The 26,586-nt window shown below is 36.3% G+C and overlaps 1 protein-coding gene across 14 annotated transcripts in view; it reads left to right on the top strand.

The window, feature by feature from the left end:
• Positions 1-26,586, top strand: part of STAU2 (staufen double-stranded RNA binding protein 2) — a 305,526-nt gene that overhangs the window by 184,347 nt on the left and 94,593 nt on the right. For 13 of the 14 annotated variants that reach the window (XM_025870726.2, XM_025870734.2, XM_073892898.1 and 10 more), the window contains 2 exons: positions 1,629-1,936; positions 23,509-23,622. In XM_025870726.2, coding sequence (XP_025726511.1) covers positions 1,629-1,936; positions 23,509-23,622 — 422 coding nt within the window. The remainder of the gene's footprint in view (positions 1-1,628; positions 1,937-23,508; positions 23,623-26,586) is intronic. The other variant, XM_025870733.2, reaches the window with a different exon arrangement.

Here is a 26,586-nt window from a genome sequence, read left to right as displayed (position 1 = left end):
TATAGGGCGCCTGGGTGGCTCAGTCAGTTAAGCATCTGCCTTCGGCTCAGGTCATGATCCCAGGGTCCTGGGATCCAGCCCCGCATCAGGCTCCCTGCTCGGTGGAGCCTGCTCCCTCTCCCACTCCTCCTGCTTATGTTCCCTCTCTCACTGTGTCTCTCTCTGTCAAAAAAATAAATCTTAAAAAAAAATGGGATATAAAATAAATTTGTGAAGTCCTGAGTTAAACCAAGTTGAATAGATTTTTTTTCTGAACTTCTCAGTCTTTACTATGCTAATGTGCATTTTTAATCTTCCAAAAGGTAGGGGTGTGTGTATGTGAAGTCATTTGCATTATTTCCTAGATTTATTTATCATGGAACACTTATTTGGGGCTATGTTACAGACATTTGGGGAAATGGACACCAGGGAGACTAGCAGCAGTGAAATCTTTTTTTTTTTTTTTAAAGATTTTATTTATTTATTTGAGAGAGAGAGAGAGCACTCCAGCAAGCTCAAGCGGGGGGCGGGGGGCAAAGGAAGGAGCAGACTCCCCGCTGAGCAGGGAACACAACGCAGAGCTCCATCCGAGGACCCTGAGATCAGGACCTGAGCTAAAGTCAGACGCTTAACCAACTGAGCCACCCAGGCACCCCAGCAGTGAAATCTTTTAGTGATTGTTACAGTAGTCCAGGTTAGAAACATTGAAGGCTTGAATCAGAAGGTTAATGGTGGGAGAGAGAGAGGCAAGAGCATGGGAATTAAGTTCTGTCATGTGTCTGTCAGAGCACATTCTCCAAAAGTGGTGATTTCTCAATAATTTTAGAAGACCATGATTTGAGAGTTGCTAGTATCTGATCCAAAGACATTAGAACATGCAGTGTGAAATGTGGTTTGAAACATCTCTGAGACAAATGGTTGTCAAAGGAAAGGGCTTCTTTTATATGTTTACAACCCCAACAACTGATAACATAGCCCTAGGCTCACTCCTCTTGATATCAGAACCAGCCCATGGTCTGGCTTGAACTTACACACTTGATGAAGGGACAAATTCTAGAGTGGATACGGTAACTGCTTATTTATGGGTGAGTCAAAGATGGTTGTTAGGAGTGTAGGTTGGACAATGAGCAGATAGATGGTGGTATCATGATGAGATTAACAAGATAGGAGACAGTGCTAGTTTTGGGAAGAAGATACTCTTGTCACTTTTTGAAATGTTCATGAGTTAAAGTTGTCTCTGGGGCACCCTTGTGAGGAGAAGAGCACCTGTATGCCATCAGGTATATGAGTTTGTACCTCAGATGACTTGGACTGATTCAGCATTCATTTTACTTACTGTTTCTCAATGGCTGCATATGTTAGGGGTTTCATGTCTCTTTATGAGATGATAAAATACTAAATTGCAGGTTGAAGACCCAGCACATTCCTAATCTTTTTAAACTTCTGATTTGGGAATATTGAAACATGTTATTCACCTCTAAATTGAGGCTGCAATTGCCTCAGCACGTATGAGGAAGACGCTTAATTGACAGTGTTTCTTACTACTTTGTTATTAAACCAAGTAAAATCATTAAGTTAATAATGCTATAACATGTTTCTATTTTAATTATTTTAAATGTAATAACAATGTTCCTTCATTTTATTTATAGCTCCAAAAGGAATTCTTCATTTGTCTCCTGATGTTTATCAAGAGATGGAAGCCAGCCGCCACAAAGTAATCTCTGGCACTACTCTAGGCTATTTGTCACCCAAAGATATGAACCAGCCCTCAAGCTCTTTCTTCAGTATATCTCCCACATCGAATAGTTCAGCCACAATTGCCAGGGAACTCCTAATGAATGGAACATCTCCTACAGCTGAAGCCATAGGTTTAAAAGGAAGTTCTCCTACTCCCCCTTGTTCTCCAGTACAACCTTCAAAACAACTGGAATATTTAGCAAGGATTCAAGGCTTTCAGGTATGAATTAAAAGCAAAAACAAAAACCAGAAAACAAATTCATTAGCCCCAAATCCTTCATCTCTATCCATCAGAAAGCTCATCCTTGCCTGCTAGTGTGACCTATATGTCACTTACATTGTAAAGTATTAGGAACACAGAGGTCAGAAAAAAGAGAGCCATATGCACGTGCCTCATTTTCTTTTATTTTCATTCTATCCATTCATCTTTTGCTGCCTGGCTCTCCTCCATTTTCCTTCTTCTTCCTTTTATTTATTTTTTATTTTTTTGAAACATTTCTAATTCTCTGTTCTGTCTTCCAGTTGGTCTTGATTGGGTGCATTTAACTCCTCACTCTGTCTTCCACAAACAAAAATTCTGCCTTCATACATTTGGTATTAGTATTTAGCACTAAGTTCTCCCTCATTTACAATAAGGCTGAGTTTTTCTAATGATGATTTTACTTTCATAGCAGTTTTGAAGTTGGCATTGTATTGCTAGTAATGATTCAGGTATACTGTGAAGGTACAACATTCTAGAACTCTATCTTAGGAGTTCATTAAACATGGTATTAGAACAATAATGACATGCTTTCTAGTTGTTTGAGGCATGAAAACATGTATTTGTTTTAGTGGCTCATGTTATGAACCGTCTAGGGTAGCACCTGTCTCATGGTACTAACAGTTTTGTTCCACCAGTCAGACTGACTCTAGCTCACAGCACACTGAACTTATGTATATGAATTTGGGGATGGAATTTTTTTCCCTATTTATTCTTTGTTCCCTTAAAAAAAAAAAAAAAAAAACCCCAACCATTCTTTCTGGATAGAGCTTTTAAAAGAATTGTTAACTCTAGGAAGAGGAAATACCTGTGTTCTGATTTCTTAGTTGCCTTGAAAATCATGTACTGAACTGTAACCGCTGACCTGACTGGATGAACAGCCACGTGCTCATGCGTAGAAAGAGTGTACTGCACCCTCAGATTTCACTGTTTTCATCCCTTTTCCATCTTAGTCTTATTCCTTAAGACCAAAAACTGTAATTTCCTTTAGAAGTGCTCTAGAAGCTCTGTATTGTGTAGAATGATCATGTATTTATAAACATTTTACAAGTTTAGATATAAAATCAGAAAGAAGATCATGTGTTTTGGCAGGTATTTTGCATGGTTTTTTTTGTTTGCCTTCACAGAAACCCGATTCTTTCAAATCTGTTGCCAGGTAATCGTTAGTGTTTTTAATTAGACTATTAATATGAAATTGAAGAAGCTGTTACCAATTATTGGCTCTGTCGTCTGAAATTTTAAACACTTAAAGTTAAAATTTTAGAATTTGTTTTTGTTGTTTACCTTAAGAATGACAATAAATCACTGTTTAAAATAAAAAGACCTCGATTCATACAGTTAAAGTACTGGAAAAAAGCTAATAATTTAGTTCTATAATCTGCACACAATGAACTAGAAATAAACTGTGATGAAAAGAAATTCACTGCTTATTTACAAATCTAGTTATTTAGAAATGTCTGAGAGTAACACTGCATTTTTATAGAAACAAAGCACAAAATACATTCAAGCTCTGAATTGATTTTTTTGCTTGGAGATGTTATTATGGTAGATAATAATTTTGCTGCCAGAGGAACTGCTTAAATTTTTTTATTTGTATTTATTTGTTATTTCTTGGTGATGATAACAATGATAATTTTATAATTTCTTTAGTCAAAATGTAGAGTCTATTGCCCCCATTATTGGGCTGACTGCTCAGACCTCTTTTTAAAAACTTATGCTAAGATAATATGCTCTTATTTATGGACAAGTTAAACATTCCCAAATTTGTGTACTGTGATTTTTACATACTAATGAATATAAACAGATGGTTTTAAAACATTACTCTGCTGCTTTGGTCAAATGAGCTTGGTATTGATGTGAAATATTGTGTCACTGATAGATCGCAACCTGCAGCTGAGCAGTGAACAGAAGCTCTGTGGGAAATGGCTTAGTGTCCTATCAGGCACAGAGCATATCATCATAATGTCACAGTAAAAGATTCTTTGTAGTTACGAGTTTTAAAGCCTATTTCTTTATAGGTAACTTTCTCAGGTATCTTCACCTGGTAGAAAAACATGTAGACTGTTTCTCTTTCTTAAATGTTTCAGTTGGACTGTAGTTTAGAAATTATAGGGCGAGCTTGTTATGGATTACATGCTATTCTGTTATTTTTATTTCTGGAATTTAAAACAATAAATTCTTTTTCTGTGTTTCTAGGTTAGTACTTTTTTATTTTGTTATTGTACACTGAATAGATATTATTGCTTATTGAATATTGTATAAACCCTTCTTTGGCCTTCCTTGCCCATTGAAATTTGACTTAAGCCTATCAGAGCCATTGTATGTGACAGCTATATTGTATTACAAAGTAAAAATATATTAGTGTACTGAAAACTAAGTTGTTTTAACTTAAAAATTTTTTTCATTACCCAGTCTTTAATTGAAATTTATAAATTACAGAAAGCTTATTTGCTCACTAGAATGTAGGTATTAAGCTCACATCCTTTGCTTAAATCTACAAAATAATTAAAATTATTATACAATTAAAGTTATTAATAAAGCTGACTTCACAGAGCAGAATGTGATTGAACACTTGCACATTCTTGGTAATTCTTTGATCGTTGCTTGGGCGCACCTAAAGTTTTTATCTTATTTTAGATGCAAGCTTTTGGAATCCCATCATAAATGATTATGTGTCTCTTTGAAGTTTTATGGGAGTGCATTTTAACTATCCTCTTAAAACCTGAATGTTCTTATTGATTTTTTTTTTATTTTTTAGAGAGAGAAGTTTTATTTCAACAGTTCTGTGAGCCTTAGATTTTGTCCCGCCCAGTCAGTATGCTTCTATAACTTCAATGCTTTTCACAAAAACTCATTTGAAATTATAGTTATAGTTATATCAACGTGTTTCAGGGTTCTTTGTTATGTACCTTGATACTCTTTAATTATAATGCCAAAACTATTCAGCTTTTTAAAGACAATTATTATGGCAGAGATGTTCTTGAAATTCTGTGCATTTGAACCAAAGTGGAAGACTTTGTTTTGTTGTTATACTTTACATTATTCTAAGTTTTTATGTCATTAATATGCTTTGCCATACTAATGATATTAGAAATTTAGATTTGTATAATTAGATATAGGCAGTTCCTTTGTCTTTTGGTTCTTGCACCAATTCTAGTATATGTGTAGGGGTGGGGTGGTTCCCACACAGCACCAAGCAGCGTGTCTGAGAATTCAACTTAGTTCTGATACTGTCTCCATGGAGACAACATCAGATCCCACAGATCAAGGATTCAGTCCTACAAGACCCCACTTCCCACCAACTATTGGATATCTGTCAAGCCCAGGTTGCTAACTCATACTTTTGACTGACAGCTATAAATCAGAGGTTCCCCCAACCTCCTCCTCAGGTTCAATTAATTTGCTAGGGCAACTCACAGAACTCAGAGAATTTTACTTACTAAATTCCCAGTTTATTGTGAAGGGATATAACTCAGTAGAGCTGGATGGAAGAGATGTCTAGGGCAAGGTATGTGGCTGGGGCACAGAGCCTCCATGCCTTCTGGTGCACCACTATCCCAGCACTTCCGTGTGTTCAACAACCCAGAAGCTCTCAGAACCCTGTCCTTTTGGGCTTTTTTGGAGGCTTCATTATATAGTCATGATGGATTAAATCATTGACCATTGGCAAATGATTCAACCTCCAGCTCCTCTCCCCTCCCCGGAGGTCTAAAGAGTGACTGCAAATCAAAGCAGAATCTGTTGACCCCATGCCAAATGGACAAATGTATTTTACTCATTGTACTCTGAATAACTTCTCTTCACTTTATATAGCCATTTGTGTAACAGTGTAGATGAAAATTGGGGCTCAGAAGTGACAAAGTAAGTTGTGTTTCAAGGATAAGTTTTAAATTGGGGAAAAATATTCCAATTCCAAGGGTTTGAGGAGCTAGTGTCAGAAAAAAGGGTTGAAGACCAAATATATATTTCTTATAAGTTACAGTATCACACTTTATTTAAATGAGTCATTATAAAAGTAATTTGATTGGAAATGAAAATGAATTATTTTAGCAAATTAACCTTTCTAGATGAATTTAATTTCAGTTTGCTATTCTGTGCCCCTTTTTGTGATCATCCTCCATTGAACAGTGTTGATTTTTGAAACCTTCAGAGTAAAATATTATAAACTAGGTTTGTTTTTTTCACATAAAGAATATAAAGAAACAGGTGTTGTCTTAGTTAAACCATGGTTTATTTTACAAAATCAAAGAGTTTTTTATAGAGGAGCTTTTTATTATTGTGTTTTAGATGTTAGTGCCATTTCCAGCAAGATGAAAATGTCAGTAGGGCACCTGGGTGGCTTAGTCGGTTAAGCATCTGCCTTTGGCTCAGGTCATGATCCCAGGGTCCTGGGATGGAGTCCCCACATCGGGCTCCCTGCTCAGTGAGAAGCCTGCTTCTCCCTCTCCCTCTGCCTGCCGCTCTGCCTACTTGTGCTCTCTATCTCTCTGTCAAATAAGTAAATAAAATCCTAAAACAAAAATGTCATTAGAAAGCTTTGAAATATCTACTTAAAAACATTCTTTTCAAATACAATTCAAATTTAATACATTTCAACTGATATGTCTCCTTTTGAATATGATTATAGCAGGCTTTTATACTTATAGGCTTCTTTTAAATATTTGTTTAACATATATGGCGTATAACATTTTAACAATATGACCTTAATATAGATTACATTGAGAATATGGTATGGGGGGCGCCTGGGTGGCTCAGTCGTTAAGCATCTGCCTTTGGCTCAGGTCATGATCCCAGGGTCCTGGGATCGAGCCCCACATCAGGCTCTCTGCTCAGTGGGAAGCCTGCTTCTCCCTCTCCCACTCCCCCTGCTTGTGTTTCCTCTCTTGCTGTGTCTCTCTCTGTCAGATAAATAAAATCTTTAAAAAAAAAAAAAAAGAATATGGAATGGAGGGTAGCTGGCCAATCTGAGAATTAACCTTTTTTCTTTCCCTTTTTTAAATCTTCCCTATACCTCATTTTTTATAATCCAAATATTTATCATCAAAGTGGCTATTTGCAGTTTTTTTTTTTTGAAGAATGAGGAATCCATTTTTTTTTTCAAAGAGCAATATAAATTAAGCATTGTAGGTTTCTAAAAGCAGAATATGTAGAAAGAAATACTGCATATACATACACTCTCCCACTTAGAAATATTTTTCCTCAATTTAAAACTTATCCTTGAAACACAACTTACTTTGTCACTTCTGAGCCCAAATTTTCATCTACACTGTTACACAAATGGCTGTATAAAGTGAAGAGAAGTTATTCAGAGTACAATGAGTAAAATACATTTGTCCATTTGGCATGGGGTCAACAGATTCTGCTTTGATTTGCAGTCACTCTTTAAAAATCCCTCTTGGATTTGGCCTTTACTACTTTCCAAAGACCTTGGAGAGCCTGGTTTAGTATTTGAACTCTCCCCAAGGCTTGGTCTTTCTATAGTGACCCTAAAACTCAGGTTTGTTCTTCAAATGGGCAACCCAAGTTCATGCAGACTGACTTATTATATTGTTATCATTATATTTGGCATACTTGGCCAAACCCCCAAAGGTATGCAGACTACCTATTACATAACTGGACTTCCATAAAAACCAGGGGAATTACCAACTCATTTTGCTGAAATTTCTAACTCTATAGAGAAAAATTCTAGTTGGAAGAAAGAAATCCTGTTACATATAAACATATACTATGATCAATAACAATAATACAGGTAAGAATCAAGCAAGTCTTGAGTAAAATAGTCCATTATAACTGCATGAACCATTCAGGACTAACTTCACCCTAAATCGCTGCAGAGGATAACCTAGAACTCAGAAGGACAAAAATACTCATCTTGATCCTTGATGTACCAGCACACACTTAGTTAAGACACATAAGATATTTCAAAGAAAAAGTAATATACAACCACAGAAAGAGCCTTTCCTACCACGGTAGCTTTGATATGGCTCTAAAATGAGCCACTGTGGTACAGAAAAAAAAATGGCTGTCATTACATGTCTTTCCTAAGTAGAAATATCTATAGCTTTCACTGTTTGCATCAGAAGAGATTTCAGCTCAGCATAAGAATTCTACTTGGAATCATTTGAAAATCAAGTCTTTGAAGAAAAAGAAATGATTTTTCATCTAATGGTGAATCACATTTTCTTTTGCTACAAAAGGTTGGCAATGATATATGATTTTTACTTAGTGACATAAGATTAATTTTAGTACCCATCAAGTCCCTTCATGTCTGGCTAGTAGCAGTATACGAATGCTCATTCTAAGTCATGTTGAAATGATCTGCTTCCCTCTCTCCAGCATTCAGCTATATCTAAGATTTTTAGTGACAGTGGTTAAAATTTCACGTGTATTGTTCTCTTCTCACCCAGGACAATTCTTGAGAAAGAGAGAACAGTATGTGGGATTATACCCTGAAAAAGAAATTAACATAGCAGGAGCATACTTTATATCAGAAATATATGGGTAAACAAGGAAATGAAACTGACATTGATTGATTGACTCATTATATATTAGATAGTGATGTAGGCATTATGTACATTATCTTATGACACAAGCAGAAATGCCTGGTACATTTTTGCTTTTTGCTACAGATCTTTATTTTATTTTAAATCAAACTATTATATAGTGTTTGAAGATTGATCCCTGTAAGTAGGACTAGTTTGTGGTGATGGTCCATGGTCTTCAAGATATTGTTTTGTTTTAGTCATAGATTTCATTAATAAATTTATTTAAGCCCTCATAACTGAGTCTGTTATTTAAGAATTCTGACTCTCTTGAGCTAGAAGGAACTTTGGGTTTTACTCTGACATAAAATTTTATTATGTAAATACACATTTGAGGGACTACACAAGTAAGACATCCTATTAGTAATGTAGTTTACTCATTTCCCCATGCAGAATTATTAACTTTAAACCCTGACAGATCTTAGTTTCTGAAAAGTTCTGCTATCTTATCATGGTCACATCAAAAGGCAGCTTTAACTGTCAGAGATAAGGGATATTTGAAAAACTTTCAACATGTTTTTATCTGTATTACTGTCATTTTTTTTAAGTATAAGAAAAGTCCAGAATCAAGTCCTAAAATGGAACATTTGAGGAAACAAGGACCACTGTTTGAAGATAACACAGTGACAGCTTGAATAAATCTTATTAAGAGAAAAATAGATGATATATTATGGACAGTTTTCAATAATTTCAGTATATAAAAATTCGATGGGTATGAAGTTAAGCGGGCTAGAGATGTCAAGCCATTGAATACTGGAATTGATTTAATTGAAGAACAGGAAATGGAACATCTGCTTGTTCACTCTGGGCCGGTACTCCCAAGTACCTATACTTGCCAGGTAGTGTGCCAAGCACTGGGCACAGGAGGAGTTATGATCAAGTTGGGGACAGACAGGTAAATAAAACCAAAAGGTTGGCCACCACCATAAATTAGTCCCATCTCCAGAGGTCAGTGAACATTACACAACAGTTTGATAAAAAAACTTAAAGATTTATAGCATGCTGAATGAAATAATAATGTATGTAATTCTGCCCCCATAATAAGAGGCATGATAAGGGTAACCTGATAAGTGTTCACTTGAGGTGGGGTTAGCCATGTGAAGAATCACATATAGGAATGAACAGCTCTGACCGAAGGAATTAGGGGAGAATGTATAGCAGACAGGACATTTGAAATAAGTTTTAAAGAGCATGTAGAATTTTTAGGTGAATAAGAATTGCAGGCAGAAGCTAAGCAGTGAAGACATAAAAGGACATGGTGTTTCAGAAAATGCTTAGAGTCAAAGAGGCAGTGGCTCACAGGGAGACCGAGAAGCTGTGTGTTGCTGGGAGTTTGGATTTTAGGTGTTAGGCAGAGACCGTGGACTTACTTTTAAAAGGGTAGTGACATTGGTTTTGTATTTTAGAAAGATAATTCTGTCAGCAATACAAAGCATGAACTAGACAAAAAAGAAACAAGAATGATAGCCAAAAAGACTAATTAGAACTGTTTTGAATGAATTCAGGAGAGAAATAACAAAGATTGAATTAGGGCAGAGCGGGTGGGTATAGAGGAGTGGGGCTGAGGTATGCTTGTCTAAGCTACAACTGAGAGAATTAAATGATCTCTTGTGCTGGTTTTTATGGGGATGCTTTCACTTGCCTGTTCCAGGTGGAAGCCAGATTCACATGTGTTGAAGAGTAAGTAGAGACTATTTGAGGATACATAAACTATTTTTTCAAGAATTTGAGAGTGAAATAAAGTAGGATAGTGTGAATGTGACATGTTTTAGGCAAGGTTTTATGTTTAGTATTGATGAGATGAGTAAACTTAGAGGAAGTTAATGGGTTCCATTTTAAACACGTGGAATTTGACTTGCCTGAAATAAAGTTGTGCAATAGGCAGTTCTAAATGCATCTGGTGATCAGCAAGAAAGGATAGGACACACAGTTTGGAGAGTCGTCTTTATATAGATGTAGTTGAAGCCATAGAAGTAGTTAAGTTTATGGGGTGCCTGGGTGGCTCAGTCTGTGAAGCGTCTGCCTTCAGCTCAGGTCATGATCTCGGGGTCCTGGGATCTGGTGCCCCATGTTGGGTTCCCCACTCAGCGGGGAGTCTGCTTCTCCCTCTGCCCCTCCCCCTGCTCATGCTTTCTCTCTCTTTCAAATAAATAAAATCTTAAAAAAAAAAAAGTAGTTAAGTTTGACCAGGGAAAATGAGTAATAGCCTAGGAGAGATTCCCAATGAATACTAACAATGTAAAAATTCATTTATCCATTAATTAAACTGAAATATATTGAGCACCTGCCATGGGCCAGGTATACTTCTTGGCCCTGAGGATATAGCATAAGTGACAGTCAAGGTTTATGTTAACTCATTGAGCTAACATAAAAATGGGTGTATGGGGGTGGGATGTGGAGTAGGGACAGGGGACATCCAAACATGATAAATTCAAATGGTGTTAATATCCTAAGGTAATAGTTGCTAGGAAATTGTGAGATTAGTTATGATTATTTTAGGGAAGTATATGCAAGAGACTTCATGTCTCCATCTGTTGTGTCAAAGATAGCTATACCTTTTTAATCTTTTAATCAACCTTATTGAGCTATAATTATATACAATAAGACACAACCATTTTATTACACAGTTTCGAAAAATGTATGTAACCATGTGACTACCACCACAATCAAGATGAGGATATTTCTGGGGCACCTGGGTGGCTTAGTCATTAGGCATCAGCCTTCGGCTTAAGTCATGATCTCAGGGTCCTGGGATCAGGCACCATGTCGGGCTCCCTGCTCAGCGGGAAGCCTGCTTCTCCCTCTCCCACTCCCCCCGCTTGTGTTCCCTCTCTCGCTGTCTCTCTCTCTCTCTGTCAAATAAAATCTTTAAAAAAAAAAAAGATGAGGATATTTCTGTTACTATAAAAGTTTTCCTGGTCCCTCTTTGCAGCTTCTTTTCTGCACCTCCCCACGACTCCAGATAACCAGGATATCCTCCTGTCACTAAAGATTAGCTTTGCCTTTTCAGGAATTCCATAAAAATGGAACCATACAGTATGCACAGTTTTGGATCTGGCTTCTTTCACTCACTATAATGTTTTTGAGATTCTTCCATGTTGTATATATCAGTAGGTTTTTATGTTTGTTTTGTTTGTTTTTGTTGTTGTTTTTTATTAAGTACTAGTCCACTGTATGGATGTATACCACAAATTGTTTCTCAGTTTACCTGTTGATGGGCATTTGAGTTGTTTTCAGCTTTGTGCTATTATGAATAAAGCTGTTTATGAATATTCATGTATAAGATTTTATGCAGACATCTTTCTCATTCTCTTGGAAAAATTCCTTGGAGTGAATGTGCTGGGTCACATGGTGAGTGTACATACAAATTTATAAGAAACTATCAGATTTTTTTTCAATATGCTGTAACATATTATATTCCTACTAGCAATATATGAAGGTTCCATACATTGATATGATCAGTCTTATTCAAATAAGAGTACAGTGGTATCCCATTTATATTTTAATTTGTATTTATTCACTAATGATCCATATGATAAGCTTCTTTTCATGTGCTTATTGGCCAATTATAGATCTTTGTGAAATGTCCACATCTTTGTCAAGTTTCTAACTGGGATTTTTTTTTCTTATGGAATTATAAGAGTCCTTTTTATATCCTGTGTATAAGTCTTTTGTGTTGCAAATATTATCTCCCTACCAGGATGATCTTGACATACTCAACTTAATTTCATCTGCAAAGAGCCTGTTTCCAAATAAGGTCACAATCAAAAGTATAGAGAGGTTAGGACTTGGCCATATCTTTGGGGGCCATTGTTGAACTTACTGTACATTTATTGCTTTCATCAAATTTGGGAAATTTGGGGCCATATTTTCTTTGAGTAAATATTTTTCCCCCTTTCTCTCTTCTCTTCTTCTGGAACTCCATTTACATGCATTTTTTAAATATTGTCCAGAGATTCCTGAGCCTTTATTCATAAAAAAGTTTTTTCTCTGAACTTTAGATTGTATTATTTCTATTGATCTATAAGTTTACTGTGTGTCATCTTCATCCAGTGAATTTTTTTTAACTTTGGATATTGTATTTTCATTTCTTGAGTTTCCATATGGTTCTTTTTGAAGTTTTGGTTCTCTGCTGCGATTTCCTATCCATTCATTCATTATGCATGTATTTTCCTTTACATCCTTGAGAAGAGTTAAAATAGGTGCTTTAAACACCTTTTCTGCTCATCTCAACATCAGATATATTGGCTTTTGTCTCTATTAATTGCCTTTTCACTGGAGTATGAGTCACCTTTTCCTATTTACTCCAGGTCAAGTAATTTTGGATTGAATCCTGACTATTGTCAATGATATACTATAGAGACTCTGGATTCTGTTACATTCCTCTGCATAGTTTTGAATTTTGTTTTCTGAAGCAGTTAATCTGGCTGGTCTCAAACTACAGACTTTGTCTCTCATCTTAAACTTTCTATTCTCTTGGCTTCTGAGAGAGTAGTCTCTTCTGGTTCTCGATCAACTTTTTTGTCAACTGCTAAAAAGAAGAACCTAATAGAATTTATTGGTTCCTGCTCCCTATTAGAAGTAATTTCAGTGGAAATTTTTGTAATGACATTAGTGATAGAGGAGAAAGTTCAGGTAGTAATAGTAATATTGTCCTAGATTAAAAATAAAAATAGCTTGAAAATAATCTGTCATATTTAGTGTTTGCTACTGCAGCCTAAATCAGCAACTTTTGGAAATTAGGTAGGATTTATTGATATTTCTTGGTTCAAATTTCTTGGTCCCCATTGCTAGGATTCCCATGAATAAGCCTCTGTTATGATTTTTTTCTCTCTAAATCTCTAACTTAAGGAGGAACCTTTAACTTCTCTTTATCATGATGCTTTGGATATTACGATTTTCCAGGCTTTTATGCCAGAAACTTTTTTTCCCTGCATCCCTTTTCCTTCCCCTATCAGAGGTAGAAAGTACCACATTGCACAGTGACTTTATTTTTCTAATTAAAAGAAAATTTAATCTCCACTGATTCTCTTTTCTTGTATTTGAAGATTCTTTCAATATAAAACTCTGATATGTATAGAAAAACTTGTTTATCTGATATCTAATTGGCACTTGACCTCTTTCACATCTCCTTTATCCTGAAGTACTAAAGTTTTTCCTTTATTAGTGGCCTTTAAAAAATAATTTTAAACTTAGAGAAAGGTAAAAAGTACAGAGCTTAATATTAACAATTATATAACCATAATATAATTGTCAGCACCAGGAAATTAATGATGATGTAATTTTATTCAAATTTTTCCAGTTTTCCTACTAACATCTTCTTTCTGGCCCAGGTTCCAGTCTAGGATCCCATAGTGCATTTAGTTAAATCTCTTCCAATCAAGTAACAGTTCTTTAGTCTTTCATGATCTTAACACTTTTTTTTTAAGGTTTTATTTATCTATTTGACAGAAACAGCGAGAGAGAGAGAGCACAAGCAGGGGGAGTGGGAGAAGGGGAAGCAGGCTTCCCACTGAGCGGAGCCTGATGCGGGGCTCGATCCCAGGACCCTGGGATCATGACCTGAGCCAAAGGCAGATGTTTAACGACTGAGCCACCCAGTTGCCCCGATCTTAACACTTTTGAATAATATGATTACTTATTTTGTAGAATGTTCTTGAATTTGGGTTTTTCTAATATTTTCTCATGATTGATTGAGGTTGTACTTTTTTTTTAAGATTTTATTTATTTGAGAGAGAGATAGCAAGAGCAGGAACACAAGCAGGGGGAGTGGAGAGGGAGAAGCAGGCTTCCCGCTGAGCAGGGAGCCCGATGTGGGGCTCAATCCCAGGACCCTGGGATCATGACCTGAGACAAAGGCAGAGACGCTTAACTGACTTAGCCACCCAGGCGCCCTGAGGTTGTACATTTTTGGTAAGAATATTACAGAATTGATGCTGTACCATTCTCAGTCCCCTATATGCTGCTGTGTTTATAATACGATTATCTTAAATATCTCCTTTACATACATTAAGAACCATATCCAACAGTGTTATAATTTTTGTTTCTAATGGCCAACATAATTTAGAAAAGTCAAGAAGAGAAGGAAAGTGTACTGTATATTTACCAATGTTTTTACTCCCTTCTGTATTTTTTCTTCCTTCCCAACGGAGTTCAAGATCCCTGCTTTTATCATTTCCTTTTTGTTTCAAGACCCTACGTTAGCCATTCTTTTAGAATAGGTATGCTGGCAACTTATACTCGATTCGCACTCATTTGAGAATGTTTTGGGTCCCCCTTCATTCCTTAAGGATATTTTTGCTCAATATAAAATTCTGGGTTGACAGTTCTTTCAGCACTTCAGAAATGTTGTGCCAGTTCCTTATGATGCCATGGTTTCTGCTGAGACGCTGCTGTCAGATTGTTTCATCTCTGTAGGTCAGGAGTTGTTTCTCTCACTGCTTGCTTCTAAGTTTATTCTTTGTCTTTAATTTTCAGAAGTTTGATTATGTTGTGTCTTTGTGCTTATTCTGTTTGGGATTTGCCCAGCTTCTTAAAGCTGTAGGCTTATATCTTTTCCTAGAATTTAGTGCATTTTAGCCATTATTTCTTCAAATTCTTTTAACCCCAATCACTGTTCTCTCCTCCTTCTAGGATTCTGATGACACAAATATTAGATCTTTTGTTATGGTCCCGGAAGTCTCTGCAGCTCTATTCATATTTCTCAATCTGTTTTCTCTGTTGTCTACTTTGGGGAATTTCTGTGTTTCTGTCTATAAGTTTACTAAATGTTTTCTCTGTTCTCTCTACTTAGTTTTTAATTTGGGTTATATTATTTTTCAGTTATAAAATTTTTTTAATTTATTTTTTATTATGTTAGTCACCATACGGTACATCATTAGTTTTTGATATCATTGCATATAACACCCAGTGCTCCGTGCAATCAATTATAAAATTTCTGTTTGGTTCTTCTTATACCTCTGTTTCTTTGGTGAGACTACATTTTTTTTTCATTTGTTTCAAGTGTGTATATAATTGCTTTTTAAAGCATTTTTATAATGGCGACTTTCAAACACTTGTCTGATGAATCTAATGTCTATGTCATCTTGGTGTTGGCATCTCATGATTGTCTTTTCTCATTCAAGTTGAGATTATCCTGGTTCTTGGTATAATGAATGATTTTCTGTGGAATCCTGGACATTTTGGGTATAATAAATCTCTGTGTCTTATTTAAGTCTTCTGTTTTAGTAAGCCTCCTCTGACATTGCGCCAGCTAGGGATCTTGGAGTGTTGCCTTCTTACTTGTTACGGGTAGAAGTTCACTTTCTCCACTGAGTTCTGTTGACACCCTGGTGGGAGGAGGGGGACATGTTATAGCTGCGAAGTGGTGAAAGTCCTGACCCTCCACTATGCCGCTTCTGAGACCACCCCAGTGAGAAGGTATAGGATGCCTCATTATCACCAGATAGAGACAAAAGCCTAGGAATCCAGCAGGGATAAAAGTTATGACTCCCCATTTCAGCCTTCTCTGTCACCACCCCAGTTGGGAAATTGGGTCCTTCATTCATCTGGCAAGGATGGAAGTCTAGGCTCTCCATTTGGCCTTTGCTGATGAGAGTGGGGATGGGTCTGCCATATTTTCCATGGTGTTTGGTCTAAATGTTTTCTGTCTTGCTAATTTATTCATTTTCTGGCCCTTTGGATAAACAGAGCAGATTTTCTTGGGGCTCTATTATTATTATTGTTATTATTTTCTATATCCATTGTCATTTCCATGTTGCCACCTTCTCTAGGACACAGTCCAGGGTACATAAGGCAAAGAGAAAACTGAAGGATTCACCATTCTATTGTTTCTTGGGTCTTGAAATCCCTAGCTTGGATTCTTCCTCCTTCTCTCCTGCTTTCTGAATCCTCTTATGTTTGTTTTATATATAATATCCAGACCTTTTACTTACACTTAGCAGGGAGAATAGGGAAAAGTAAATCTGTTTCATTTTGTCTGAAAGTAGAAGTCACAATGATCTTTGCATCATGAATGTAATTATATTTGAAAAACAAATATAGTATGTTTCTAAAATCTGTAATTCCTGAGTAGAAAGCAACACATTCCAATATCTTTTATAAAAAAATAACTAAATGCTGTTATAAATTAAACTGGTGTATAATGAAAATATTTTAAGGTCTTGTCTTTGAAGTTTAAAGCGATATTCAGTACAATACAATACAATAGGATTCTAATACATGAAAATTAGAGAGTTGGTTGGCCCTGTTGGGAGAAGATTGTGTTAGTTTAACTTTGGTCGTGTACTAACTGCCTAAATGAACTGTAATTTTCCTTTGACCTTGGAAAAAGTTTTTCTTGTTAAAAAGCTATTTTGTTTTAAGCCCTATAGATTTTAACATGATTTGTTATAAATATGTAAATGGTTATATGTGGGTATGTCAAAGCATGTGTGCACATTACAAAAGACAGAAGCTTCTTTTCTGGTAGCTATGGAATTGACTGTTAAAAATCACCTAGTGCTTTTTTTTTTATGGAAATGTCAGACTAAAATAACTATATATATGTATGTATAATTTACTTTCTAATTAATTGGCTTCCTCCTTACACCTCCACTGGCATAGTGAGTAGAAACTGAAAAGCAAAGAAAAAAGATTTAGGATTTTTGTCATATACACACTCATCCCTTAAAGTAAGAATGCAGTTATCTCCCTTGACAACATTGGTAACACATCCTTTGTTGCATTTGCTAGGCAGTTTGTATCCGTGACTTACACTAGACATAAATCTATACATCTGCTAGATTTTGTATGCCAAGTACAGGCATGTAATTTTCAAAGCTTATCCTAAGCATAGAATTTCTGAAAGAGAGAAAAGATAATTATAAGTTGAGTCTCAGTCTTTATAATGTGATTTCATTCATTCACTTATCCCTTTAGAGTCATTAATGTGACAAGCATATTGCATACAGAGTGAAACAGATTACTCCAGCCGCTGAAACACAGGTACATGACTGAACACGTTAAATATACGTTTACATTTTAGTTACAAAGGAGTTGATTTTAGTTATGAAAAGGATCAGGAAAAACTTTAGAGAAAGTTAGTGACAGACATTATCCTAATGTAGTATAATCTTAATAATTATATATCTTGTCATGTCTTTTATTACATTATTATGATGTGTTACAGTAGTGATGAGAAGACTATCTAATATATTTATTTTAATGCTAACCATGAGCCAGGCATTGTTTAAGTGCTTTTCATAGAGAAACTCACTTTATTTCTTACATGTAAATTAATTCATTAGTTGAATATAGAACTAACATAATGTAGCTTTTTACTGTTGACCACAGTTGACCCAAAAAAAGTAAGATGATTTACATGTCATCAAGTGATCTAAAGAAGCAGTTAAGAACGTTTAATACAAATTTAAGCTATTTATTAGGGCAATATTTATCAAATAATATACTGTTTCACATTTTGCCAAGAAAATGCTATTTTGTGTGTTAATAAAGATACACATTTTCCGTACAGCTAGTATGCAGACTCTGCAAAAGTCAAGCATGTTTTGACATGCTTATCCTAAGTGCCAGTGTTAAACCTGTCACTCTTTAGCTCCTTGCTGCCTTTTCTTCTCTGTGCAGAGCTTCCATGCAGTAGCTAGAATGGGATCTCCACCTACTCCTGTGCAGTAGACCCCACAGTTAATGAACCTGAGATGCGCTAATCAAACGTGTTTTCTTGTTACAGTGCTTATGTTAGGTATCACATATGAATGTACAGGTGTTTATCTTTCCTTAGTGATCTAAAGAGCAACTTTCTTTAAACACAGGTCTTTTTTGGGGCACCTGGGTGGCTCAGTTGGTTAAATATCTGCCTTCGGCTCAGGTCATGATCCCAGGGTCCTGGGATTGAGTCCCGTATTGGGTTCTGCTCAGCGGGGAGCCTGCTTCTCCCTCCACCTGAGCTCCCCCTGCTTGTGTTCTCTCTCTCTCTAACAAATAAATAAAATCTTTAAAAAAGAAAAGTGGGTCTTTTTCACACCCTCCTCATTTTTGTCCCAAGGGGGTGACCATTAAAAACATCTGACAGACAAGCAGTTAACCAGTTTCCTGCTGAGATTAGTAAAATATGTAGTAGTCCTGCAACATCAAGGAACTTCAGCCCTGCAGAAAGTGGTTTTATTCAACTTTTTTTGGAGATAGGAGGTAGGGAATTTACATTTTCATTTGGATGCCCCCTCATATTTTCAAATGGGCATGAAAAAATTTACATACCTCACTTTTAATGTAAATTATTCTAAGGCTTATACCATTTTTCTTTATTTCTCAAGTTATATGAATAGTTGAAGTGATGTGTGTCTTCCCTTCAGGAAAAAGAAATCTCTGGACTGGCAAAATCAGTATTAGAATGGACAATTATAGCATCTCATCTGGGTTTATGTGATTACAAGTCAAAACTAGGAAACTTATTTTAAAACAAAGATTATTATAGATTTGTAAATTTCAAAGACAGCCACATTGTTTAATTTACATATATAGAAATTTTTGGCCCATCTTCTAATGGAATAATTTTTGTAAATCCACCAGAAAGAAACAAAATGTCAATTTACAGTAGTTGATAGTGTTATAAATCCAAAACAAGTGCTATAACATTATAAAAATCAAGATCAACTGCTAACATTTTAGAGTACCAAAGATAGCAAAATGGTATGATTTATAAACAATAAATCTTAAAGTACACCTAGAAGATGACTTTTGTAATCTCCTAAAATTATCTTTATTCACTTTTCTTTAATCAAAATCAAGGTCCTGTGACATCGCATAGTGAAATTTTTAGGGCCACATTTGTAGAAACACACTGCTGTGTTAGAAAGATGTTGCTCTGTCAGTTCTGAAGATTTGTGCATTACAAGAGGTAGTGGAATTTTATTACCCTAATTATTTCAAGCTAGTGGTCCTAAGAATTCTGGCTTCTGCTGATGCTTTGAATCATAGGAAGCAATTTTCTATGTAGAAGGATGAATTTCAAAATGTCACTTGCACATTATCTTTTTTCTTTTTTGACATTCACAATTTTATGAACTCTAATGTTGTTATGTCCAAGAAGAAAATATAAAACTGAACAGAGCCATATCAAACTTGTTTTTACAAGTGGCTGATGGGGAGTGGTGTGTAAAGTGTGACTCTTAAGGGCTCTTATCTGTAGATTATTACTTTTTGTTTAATGTGGAATTGTGTCCTCAATCAATAGTTTCCTGTATTTTTCACATAATTTTGTATGGTTTATTGGGCAGTCTCAGTGCAGTGGAGGTATAACATGGAATGATTTTATATTTCTCCAGTCACCACTTTCCTCCATACTCTGTCAGATCTCCCATTTATGATGTCTAATTACCTTTAGTTTTTAAAAATTGAATCTAGTTCATGGTAAAATGCCAAACTCTGATCCCCGCCCTGGCAAGCCAGTCAGTTTGGCTCAAGACACTTGGAGGAGGGAGGGAGTACATTGATTTCTTGTTCCCTTCCTCTCACTCCAGTGCCTTTGAATATTTGTAGTTGGTGGGGTGGAGGCTTTTGAGATCTCTTCCTCCATACTCCATCTGTTTCATTTCATGGTCTTACTGTGCTGGTGTTGGGAGGCCTGGAGGGGGACCAGGGTAGGGGAAGATGCCACCCTAAACTGGTTTCATCCACTGCTGGTTTCCATGTAGATGATATTCATGATTTTCTTGAGGCAGCATTTAATTTCTTCCAGTTCCCTCTGTCCCTGAGGGACAGCCATATTTCCTTTGGACTTTACCAGTGGTTCTTGCCCCTGACCCCCTTTGTTGGTAGGTGTCTCTGTTTGGCCTGAGTATCCCTTTGGCTTCTGCTGAGATTCTCTTTCAGTCCCTCCAAGGACCATGAATATGTAGGGTGAGCATATCTCCCTTCGTCCTTTTTTTTTTTATTTCAGGCACACTGTGTGCCTAGACCCCTTCAGCAAGCTCTCAGATATCTCCAAACTCAATCTCTTATATTCCTATGTTTCCAAACTGCTAGGGGCACACATTGATTTCAGTCAAGATTTCTTTTCAGGGACACCTGGGTGGCTCAGTCGGTTAAGCGGCTGCCTTCGGCCCGGGTCATGATCCCAGGGTCCCGGGATCGAGTCCCACATCAGGCTCCTTGCTCAGCAGGGAGCCTGCTTCTCCCTCTCTCTCCCTCTGCTTGTGCTCTCTCTGTCAAATAAATAAAATCTTTAAAAAAAAAAAAAGATTTCTTTTCAGAGGAAGCCTATAGGTTCTGCTAGGGGACAGAACGTAGGTACTCCCACTCCTTATCAGCTGTTTTCTTAGTGCTACTCCACTCATTGTAAATGCTATATTCCTCATAAGGGTGACGATCAAGATGATTCCTCCCCCTTCACCTCCCCCTTCCTAGTTCCTCTGTGTATTATTTATGGTTGGACCAGTTCTGCTGACTCTTACTAAAGGGTTGGGAGTAAGGCCTAGCCTAAATGTTGGCAGCTCTGTAGAGCTCCTTTTGTTGTTGGTTGTGTGCCTGGTGTTGATTCTGGGGTAGCAGAAAAAGTCCCGTGGGGATAGATTCTTTGTAAGTGATAAAAAGCCCAGTGAATTAAATAAAATAGGTCTTTATTCTTTTCTCATGGGAAGGTCTGTAAGCTTGCAGTCCAGAGCTAGTGTGATGGGTCTGTTCCATGGAGTCTTCAGGGACCCAGGTTCCTGCCTACTCACCACCCTGCCATCTGTAGGTTTCGGCCTTTGTCCTTTAGCCAAAGATGGTAATGTCCACCTGTCAGCAACAGGCTGACAAAATGAGTCAAGAAGAAGCAAAAGGCAGACACTTGAAATCTCTTTTTAAAGTTTCCAGGAAGCTGTTATAGAAATCTTTTGTTTACATTCTACTCAGCCATATGGTGTCATAGCTGTAAGGGAGCCTAGGAAATATGAACTTTATTCTGAGCATTCAAGTAGCCAGCTAGGAATTACTGTGGAAGAATATTGGAGGACAGTTGGCAATCGCTGTCACATTCACTGGATGCTCTCACATTTTATTTGTGGCTATGTGCAAAGTTACACCTTTACATTTATCTGTTCTATATGAGTTATATATGGTCACCAATGTTGAATGTCTGCAGGATGCACAGTGTTTTATAGTGTATTGCAGGCTTCCAGTGAATTGTGTACAGTTAGGAGAAAGTTAAATCTTTTGGTAATAGTATCTAAGCCATGGATGCAAATGCAGTTTGGAATTTATATTTTCTACTGGGATTGTCTTGTGGTATTTCTGTCCTTTGTAATTTTCATTTCTCTAGAAGAAAAAATAGAACTGCAGTAAATTGGCTAACTAAGAAGTGTATTCACTGTCAATTTGGATATTTAGGAAGTGTCATGTCTTTCATACAGACTTTCAATTGATGACAAAGGGCGGTTATATTTTATTTTAAAAAGCATGTTTTATAATAGCACCATATATGATGTAATATTTTAACGGTACCATAAATGGCTGTGAACTGTAGCTATTTTAGTGTCACCATTTATTGGCTTTTGCATAAACTTGTTATGTGATAAGTTTCATTTTCCCCCATCATATTTAGCTGATGCATAGTAAACAACACTTCCACATTCTTGAACTCATATATACTGAGTGACCTTTCAGTTTGCTTAGGAGGTATAGTAATGGTGATTTAGAACTGTTGTCGTCTTTTCCCCCAAAGTTAACTTGGAAAAAATAGTTCTATAATAAAAATCTTTAAAGTACTTTGGAAACAAGCTTTGTATGTTGCCTTGATTTAAACTCTAAACTACTTTTTATAGATACCAGGAAGTTTCCCTACCTTCAGGGAAACTGATGGCAAATCTTAACCCTTATCAGCTTAAAAAAGTTAAATTATTAAACTATGAGACTAAGATCCATATATTGTTGTCATTTTCAGTCAGATGTATATTATCCATGACAAAATATACATGTACCAAAATCTATAATAAGGGTATATTATGGGTATTATACAGCAGTCAGAATTAAACCTCAGGGAACTAATACGTGTTTAATTTTCTTCCTCACAAATTCAAGATTTTCACCTAAGCTTTTATCCTAGACCTATATACATTTAACAAATTGAGCAAGTTATAACTAATAAGACCAGTTTTCTCTAAAATTAGTAGGAATTTCATTCTATAGGCATGTTCATTAATTTATTACAAAAGCAATGCTATTTTGCTTTGTTAGCTTTAGAAATAAAATAAGCACTGCTTGAAAGAACTTCTGTGAAAGTAGATAAATGAGAGGATGGAAATTTTCCCACTGGGAAGATGGACTCACACTTCCCTCTACCCCCATTTCCCCTACCTCTGATATGGAATGTCTTACATGTGGTTTTAATAATGGTTGGTTGTATTTAACTAAAAAATAATAAATAATACAGTGAAATATTTTTAGTAAAATATTTACATTTTTTAGTTTAATTCAGTTTGATTGTAATGTCAAAATGTCAAGCAGAACATGATGTAGTGATAGCTATATATATTTAACAGTGGTTTTATAGGGACTATAATGTAGAAATAGAAGAATGTCACCACCAATTAAGTGGCAATCACACACACAGAGTCAAAGATGAGCGAAAATTCGGGTTGACAAAATTCCATTGGAATCAAGTGAACTTTGACTTATGCTTACCCTTGAGTCTTTAGTATTATGCATTATGGAAAGCTGGACTTAAAAAGACAGGTATAGCATATAATTGTGAATTTTTCTACTGGCTATAATAATGTAAAACATTTTATAAAGCATTTCTTAAACTTTTTTAAAACTTCAAAAGTACTTAAAATGGAATTAATAGATTTTCCATAGATATTGGAAGGTCTGGATAAGGTTTTAAATATTTAAAGTGTGTTCTGCATAAATTAATTGAATTCTTCTGGAAATCTAGAGCCTTTGGAAAGGACCTATTGCATCTGGCTCCCTCTTACAAGTGGTGTTCAGCAGATTGCATGTGTTCTGTTATAGGTTCACTACTGTGATAGACAAAGTGGCAAAGAGTGTGTGACCTGTCTGACATTAGCCCCTGTGCAGATGACTTTCCATGCTATTGGAAGCTCCATTGAAGCCAGCCATGACCAGGTATAATATGCCACTGCCATTTTGCTGCGTTATGGCCCAGCTGAGAAACCAGAGACCATCAAAATGGAAGCTATGTGCACACATACAGCTTTGCTTTCCCTAATACATTATCCACTAGCACCGTGTGCTAGAATTTTGAAAAATCCAAAATTTTTGTGTTGGGAAACTGGTATCTTAGGAGATTTAAATTATTTTAGACTTCTAGTTTGTAGTTCATTATTAACTTAAATATAGAATTCTCTTATGTGGAAGAAATAATTGCCCTACAAGTTATTTTTATTTTTAATAATTATATATAAGAAGCAGCATTAGCAAAACAATGTAGATAACACTGGAGTCTCACTGTAATACACTCATTTAGTTCTGTTGAAGAGGGTTTAGTATTATAGAGTGTGTTTAAAATAACTGAACTTTCAGAACCAACTTACTCCCATAATTTGGGATATTATTAAAATGATGCTCCAGTGTTGTTTCTACTTTTAAAGCTTTATTTCTGAAATAAAATCTGAAAAGTATATTGTTTCTTAATAACAAATTCCTTTGTTTAGATAGCAGCTTGAAAATGCATCCTGTTTATAAGATAATACATATTTTCAATTAAAATAATCATCAGATCAGACTAAACTAATGATCTGGGTCATAGAGTTTCTAGTTTGGAATCAAAATAAATACACATGCACACAGTTTACAGTTTGACTAACCAGCTGTGCTTTCTAAATTAACTATTCACTTGCAGAAAAATGGTCACCCACTTTCATACCCATTTCTCAGGAAATCTGAGGATTTCTCATAGTCTTGCCTGACTAATCTTTTTTTCCTTCTCTCTGAGGAGTGCCCTTGCATGAAAAGAATAAAAGAACATAATAGTGTTATCTTCTCAAACACCTGATTTATTGTCCAACTCAAAAAAGACACCCTTAAGGACACACCTCTTTAGTTCATAATGTCTCTGACGTTGTGTGGTTTCTAATCATCTTTTGTTGATTGGTGGCCAGGTATTGTGGGGCTTTGGAAAAAGCAACCAATTAGGCAGAAAATCTGAGTCTTAGGAACTAACCATAGCATAAGTTAGCCGCAGCTACTGGAGTGGATTCTGCACCTCTCTTTGGGACCCTATTTTCTGGAATTTTTGTTTTTTTTAAGATTTTATTTATTTGACAGAGAGGCAGTGAGAACAGGAACACAAACAGAGGGAGTGGGAGAGGGAGAAGCAGGCTCCCTGGGGCTTGACGCCAGGACCCTGGGATCATGACCTGAGCCGAAGGCAGACGCTTAACGACTGAGCCACCCAGGCACCCCTGTTTTCTGGAATGTTAACTAAAGGAGTTGGTTAGATGACTTACAAGATCCATTCCAGTGCTACCATTTTATGATTCTGTGACTGATCTTCCTGCTCCTGGTTAAATGAGACCAACCAATGATAAACAGTTGACAGCATATTAACCTTGAAAGCAGTTTTGAGATGACTCCAGTGCTTCTCAGAGTTTGGCACCGACATATGCTCTAGCTGCAGGAAAGTATGCAGCAGGAGTAGAGGGATGGGACCTAAACGAACTTACAGAATACATTTCCTTGTGTAAAACTATAACTGAGTTGTATGCTAGGTTCAGGAGAAATGACAAGAATGTTAGACATGGTTCTGCTGTTGGAACTTGCAATCTAGCAACTTCACTACGTTGAATATTTGCCAGAAAGTCTAGCTACTGCTGTATCTCTCTATATCCATTCATGGCAGAAACAAATGCAAGAGCAGCTCGAGATAACCGTCCTACAAAGGTCTCTCCTCCTTAAGCTGAGCAAAGAAATGAAAGAGTGCTTCAGAAACCCACACACCTGAGGAGCAACCCACTGTTAGCAGAGGTAGCATGTTGCTATAAAAGAGCACTAGAATGGGAATAGACTGAGATCAAACCTAGATTTGCCATGAAGTAACCATGGGAACTTGTCCCTGTACCTCTTGGAACTTGGCTTCTTCATGAGTAAAATAATGAGGGTGGTTCAGCCTTATGCCCAGTCCATGTGGCAAGGTATACAAAGTTCTGGGCTAATTTTAGTCCATATGACACCTTTACAAATTAGAAAAAAAAAAGTGCTTCTTCCTCAAAGCATTTTACTGCTATCCAAATCCACAAGACTTACAGCATGAATGGAGGCTCCCCCCCACTCCCCCACCCATGAGGTGTTCAGTACATAACCTGCACAACTGTACATACAGGTCTTATACTAGATCTATCTGGAATGTCAGTTTTACTCAATGGTAAGTAAATAAAGACATTTTTATATTAAAGCAAATACAGTTGCATTAGAGATGATGAACTTGCATGAGATTTTAAAGTAAAAAAAGGCTTTCAGGAAATGCATTGATAATGGTCAGATGGATGGATAGATGAATAAATGAAGGGAACTGTGACTGGGGTGGTCATCCTGTATACCAGATCCTCTACTTTGGTGGCCTCAGGTACAAATGGAAGTAGGGGCGTGATCAGTGCTCCTCCCTTGTACTTGGACTGTTGGGCTCCCTGAGGAAAGGAGACACAGTGAACCTCTACTCCACATCCTCTAGTTTTTCTGCATTATGTTGCCATTACCCTTTCATTCTGAGGGAATGGGTAAGCAAAAAGTACTTCTTCACCATACCAAAAGCATAAACTTGATCTCATAAGTTGGAAAGGATGGACCACTAAATGCTTTTTCACCTATTAATCAGTAAAGACTGGAAAACATTTTAAAGCAAGAAAAATTACAGTCATTTACAAAATGTTTTCTATTCTTACTTCATTTGAGCCAATGCAATTGAACAACCAATAAGTATTCTGAGAAAAAAAGTATGTGTAAAATTTAGAGGCAGTCCTTCCTATGAAACTCACAAGGTTCTTATTTATGTAGAAAATAAAGGTGAAAAATGAAGAGCTCTCTAGCCTTGAACATTTACAGCTTACCATAGATTTTTCGATTTAACTCTAG

The sequence above is a fragment of the Callorhinus ursinus genome, unplaced genomic scaffold, assembly GCF_003265705.2.
Source record: "Callorhinus ursinus isolate GAN/ISIS: 27379988/994484 unplaced genomic scaffold, GSC_fseal_2.0 scaffold5, whole genome shotgun sequence".
In the NCBI taxonomy this organism is placed as follows: Eukaryota; Metazoa; Chordata; class Mammalia; order Carnivora; family Otariidae; genus Callorhinus; species Callorhinus ursinus.
Note: the sequence above shows the minus strand (reverse complement) of the source record. Positions and strands in the feature narration are given on the sequence as shown.